The sequence below is a fragment of the Montipora foliosa genome, chromosome 11 (assembly GCF_036669935.1).
Source record: "Montipora foliosa isolate CH-2021 chromosome 11, ASM3666993v2, whole genome shotgun sequence".
Lineage (NCBI taxonomy): Eukaryota > Metazoa > Cnidaria > Anthozoa > Scleractinia > Acroporidae > Montipora > Montipora foliosa.
The window spans coordinates 50875463-50880663 of NC_090879.1; the positions used below are offsets into that span (position 1 = coordinate 50875463).

Consider the following 5201-nt stretch of genomic DNA (forward strand, 5'->3'; position numbering starts at 1 on the left):
ACCACTTTCGATTTATTAAAAATTCAGTCCTAAACAAAAGACATCATCTCGAGGCTCTGGGGAATAAACTCATACAAATCCTTATATTTATTCCCCAGAGCCTCGAGATGATGCCTTTTGTGTAGGAGTGAATTTTAATATATCGAAAGTGGTCTATTGATGGTTGTCTCTTAATCTCCTCATCACAGGTTTTCTCGATTTATGATTTATTTATTTATTTATTCTCGACACATCGAAGTCAAAATTTCAAACCATCCATCCAAGAAAATACCTGAAACGTAATAAGATGAAAGCCTATGTTTTAGAGCGGTTTTCAATTGAGTGTCGAAAGTAATTCGATAATTTCTTTGGTTTTGCATCTACTTCACTCAGTGATTGGTTCAAAGTTCTCGGGCCACTTTTTCAACCAATCAGAAGTGAAACCAAAACCAATCGTGGCTCGCGCGTGCACGTTTTCCAGTGCTTTGTGTCGGCTACGTGTAGTAACTTTGAGTTTTGATTGGTTTACTGGATTGTCTCCGTCTGTTTTGATTGGCGAAAGTAATTACTTTGCTTTTGGTTTTACGACACTCATTTGAAAACGGCTCTAAAAGCGCAACACTTGTCCATTTGCTCTTCTCATCAATGCCGCCGTCAGTCATGTCTAGGAATACAGACAATAAACGTCACAAAGTGTCCGCCTAAGTCGTCTCCTCAAATAACGATTAGGAGCTGCATTTCCCTGACCTAACAATAACACTTACCTTATGGTTGGAATTGTGTGTGCAAGTAATTACCTACATTTCTGGACATAAGTATGAAAAGCAGTGTATTTGCGGCAGCCGTGGCTATAATTCTGTTTTAGATGAGACGCTAGAGGAAGAGACTTTGCGGGATCTTTTGCCTTGCCCCGAGAGTCCACAGGAAGAGCAGCCAGCGCAGCCCGACCAGGATGCCTGGAGTGTGGAGGATGTCCAACTTGAATTTTTTGACATCAGCTGCATGCCTGAGCAGCGTGAGGAGTTGGGACGCAAGCAGGAGGTTTCTTCCCAAACGGGCTGTGCAAACTGTCTCCCCGCTAACCAAGCACCAGTTATTGATGCAGAGGAAAGAGCGTTATTAAATCTTCTCAAGTTCGACAACCGGGTCCCTCGAGGATCTCGTTGGAATGCGCCTGGCGTGTCCAGGAGATATGTTACATTGGTTGAGTGGCCAAAGCGTGTGGAGGAAGAAAAGGACAGACACAAATATAAAAAGAGATCACGGTTGGATAAAACTAGCAGCATGCTGGAAAGACTGCAAAGCCGTTTAAACCGCGCAGAGGTGCAAAAAGCAGCTGCTGCGTCTTTGGATAGTGGCAAGGCCTTGGAAGGTAAGGCTAAGGTAAATGTGGTATTAACATTGGAGAGGTTTTCAATTAAACCCCGCAAAGCCAAAATCAAGTGTTGGCAGCCAAGCCAAACAGATAAGAATTAAACACAAGAAATAAAGGCGATCAGCGTCACAGCAAACACGATCAGTTATGGCAAACTTAAAGGGAACCTCCAATGCTATTTTAAATTAGGCCGTTCATTCCCACGACTGAAACGTTCATTCTCCCAACTATTTCCTTAAAGTTCTTTGTTGGGTAACCACGAGAATTTGGAGTTATATCATGATCACACCTCTTCAGCTGATAATAATCTTCATTCTCAATACCTGTCTGACTCACATTTCATTGAAATTGAGAGAAGAATTTACATCACTCCCGGCGGGCCAAAGGGTTAAAGATGAACTTGAAAATTTGTGAAAAAAGTTTTAGTATCCAATAAAAGAGAATTTTAGTATCGCTTGCTTTTACTTTTACAACAATGTAAATTTCTCCGTGCGGCTCTCTTGAATAATGGTGACTTGTTTCGGTTGCCTTTGTCAGTTTTTCGGGACATAAAAAAAGGGGTAACCTTAATCGATTCTGAAAGTCATTTGTTTCGGATTCAAATAGTTTGAAGTTAATTCAGTTGTTGTAAAAACGTAGTTGTCGGTTAGGAACACTTGATGACGTTTATCGGAAGCGATCGTGCTTCTCATTGCTCGCAGTCTTGAACACAAGTTTGTCGTTAAAAGGAACCTCCTCCCCTACGAAAGAATAATCTTAAAGCGAACAAGTAATGTTTGCAATCAAATGTATTCGACACTTTTTTCAAATGTGTTTGTATCCTGTAACAATAAGGCGGCCCTAACCCTAACCCTAACCCTAACCCGGAGAATTTGAAAACAAAAACAAGCGATTCTGAAATTCATTTTTTTCGGATACAAACGCTTTCATTGAAAAAAGTTCAACCAGTTTTGATTGTAAATAATTATAATGTTCTGTGGTTCAAGGTTATATTTTCGTTTTTGGGTAGATTCCCTATTAGAGAGCATTTTAGTACATACCCGATTCGTTCTCGAAGTTTCTTTTGTGTTCTTTTTAAAAAAACAAGCACTGTTATGAAGCCTGTAGTGTTTGATGTTTTTTATTTACATGTAGAGACTTTGTCGAATGGTGTTCAAACCAAGATGCCGAGATCAGGTAACGTCAGACCACAGCGTAGAGCTGCAACTATTCTGAACATAGATTCCAGTGATCCTGGAAAAATTCTCCACCCTCCGAAGAAAGCAGGTATCGCGTTGCGTTGGGTGTAATGATAATAGTGACAGTTGTTTAAATGTCTAGTCTTCTAGCGTTGGGACACTAGTTAGGAACACTGTAAATTGAAATAAACTCAAATTAACTTAAATCAAATCAAGCGTTGGTTTTTGAGGAGAGGGGAAAACCGGAGGAAAACCTCTCGGTGCAGAGTAGAGAACCAACAAACTCAATCCATATGTGACGCCGAGTCTGCGAATTGAACGCGGGCCACATTGGTTCGAAGCGAGTGCTCTAACCATCTCACCAGCCCATTCTCGTCACCAGAGCCTCGGATCGACCCCAGGCTCTGGGAAACTCTGTGTAGGAGAGCGTGCGCCGTGGGGTTCTTATTGCCAAAAATTGGCTATTTGAGCCTTACGGCGCCTGCTCACTCCTCGTGCTAACATGAATGCACCAATTAGAGACGCTTTTGATTGTTCGTCAGGAAAATCAATGAGAAAACGCTTTGTTTTAGGGTTCCCCAGAGCTCTTCTTCTTCCTCAGTCAAGAGAAGAGTTCTGGGGTCGAGATTCTTCACCAGCTCTGCTACTCGTGTGTTTCACGGACAACTTCTCGTCTTATTGGCCTTTCATCTGAGGACAAAATAGCGTATATTTATCGAAAGAAGCTGAAAACTGATGCTGTCACTTTGTTCATATGATTCAATTAACTGCACTGCAAGTGTTATTATTGTTCGGAAGCATGGAGCGGATGAACTAGATTTAAATGTGAAAGAAAGTAGACAACCTTTTCAAATTCAAAAGTGGCATGTGGATAGTTCTCCTTCGGTTTTCGGGAGTGTCATAGTTATCAACAATAGCACTTTCAAAGATCTAACTTATGCCCAGTTTCAATCAAATAAGTAGATAAAATAAAACTGGTGTGACATTGCCGCTTGAAAGTCTCGGTTTCCTATTATTTCAAAAGACCAACACTAAAGTGATCAAGAGATACAGTTAGAGCAATGTTCATAGCAAAAACAAACGTTTAAAAGTTCGTGTTAGCGAAGAAAACTCCTACCTGGGCAAGGATTTCTTCTGATATTTTTATCCTGTGTCGCAAGCTGTTGTAGCTACAATTGTAGCCTTCGTGTAGCTCGCGTACGTCCAGTTGTCGGGCTTTTGGTGACAACGGGAAATACGTCTGTTACGATGGCAACTGAGCTAGCTAGGCTGCAGTTTGCAGTCCCAACCGTTCGTTGTTTCCTTCCCTCGCTCATTTGTTCATCCTCTGGCAAGTAATTTATCAGTAATTTTATTCATTTCTGGTAATTGTTGTCAGGACCAAACGGAGCAGCTTGTAGCACAGCCCCTGATCATGATGTTGGACGTGGGAGTCCTGAACTAGATCTGTCAGTACCTCATCATTTACCAGAGATGGACACTGAAACCCCACGGTAATAAGAACTTCACCCTGCGCTGTTGGTGTTTGGTCATTAGCGACCTTCAGATTGGAGTACGAGGACGACGGCGAGTACGAGTTCTCAGTTCTGAGCACGCGCATTTCAAACATTTTCGTTCTTTAAACCTTATGCGCGTGCTCAGTACAAAAAAACTGGTTCTCATTCTCGTACTCCAATCTGAAGGTCGCTATTGCGCGAGGCGACGAGGCACAACAAGTAGCTATAAATGACAACTAAAACTAACCTTAGCCTCAATTTTTTAATATAAGTGTAATAAAAATGGTTAGGTAACGTCGTCTGACTGGCTTAATTCCATACCTCTCTGTCGAGCACTCACATATGAAACCAGGCTTACCTGCAATTTGTGAATCAAGTTCTGTTGTACCAACGCAAAGGGAATAATTCTGGTAATGAATAAAAGGCAATGAGAGCTCTAAAGTACCACGTTGTCCCCGCGAAATGCGTAGAAAAGCGTTTACTAGGAAGTCTCTCTCAGTTGCTTTGGCTGTTGTGCGAAGTCATTCTTCCTGGCGCTGACCGAAATAATTGCTTTTATTATACGCTTTTGCCTGTGGGGGAGACCGTTGCGCGATGCCCGAAATAACAGCTACGAAGAAGTCTTTCAATAAATTCCTAGCTTTCATCGTATATATTGTTTTGTGGTTCGTCACATAGTCTTTCCTCCTCATCAAACGGCTTCTTTCTCGTGGCGTGCCTTCTTTCCCTTCGACAGAAAAAAAATAACTGTAGATAACTTTATTCGTGGTTGGATGATCAGCTGTTGTTCGGAAGAAAAGAGGCTACGTCAGAGGCTACTCTATGTTTTGTTTTATCTTGGCAAGGGTTGCCAATCACTCTAATGAACAGCTTATATAATGTTCGTGCGTGTTTTGCATTTTAGTCTAAAGGGGAACGTTATTCCTACTGAGGAATAACTTTCAACGGAGGAAATGATATTTGCAATCCATTTTTGGTTTCTGTTTTTTTTTTCAAAAAAGTATTTCAGAAAAAAATGAATTTTAGAACCTCTTATTTCAGTTTTGTTTTTAAATTTTGCGGACGCTTTCATCTTGACTAACTGTGACGTGTTACGGTTGCATCATGGTTCTGACGGAAAGAGCTTTTGTTTGGTAAGAATTGACCTAATCGGCTAACTCAATGTTGTACCCA

The 5201-nt window shown here is 41.3% G+C and overlaps 1 protein-coding gene across 4 annotated transcripts in view; it reads left to right on the forward strand.

Moving 5' to 3' along the window:
• The window catches only part of LOC137977861 (E3 ubiquitin-protein ligase TRIM37-like), a 40755-nt gene extending 36650 nt beyond the window's left edge, over positions 1 to 4105 (forward strand). Inside the window, exons 23-25 of one of the 4 annotated variants that reach the window (XM_068825209.1) lie at positions 845 to 1351; positions 2489 to 2530; positions 3911 to 4104. In XM_068825209.1, the coding sequence (XP_068681310.1) occupies positions 845 to 1351; positions 2489 to 2530; positions 3911 to 4029 (668 nt within the window). In that variant the 3' untranslated portion in view covers positions 4030 to 4104. Of the gene's footprint in view, positions 1 to 844; positions 1352 to 2488; positions 2621 to 3910 lie in introns of all 4 variants that reach the window. The other 3 variants (XM_068825208.1, XM_068825210.1, XM_068825211.1) reach the window with 3 other exon arrangements.
• Positions 4106 to 5201: the final 1096 nt, after the last annotated feature.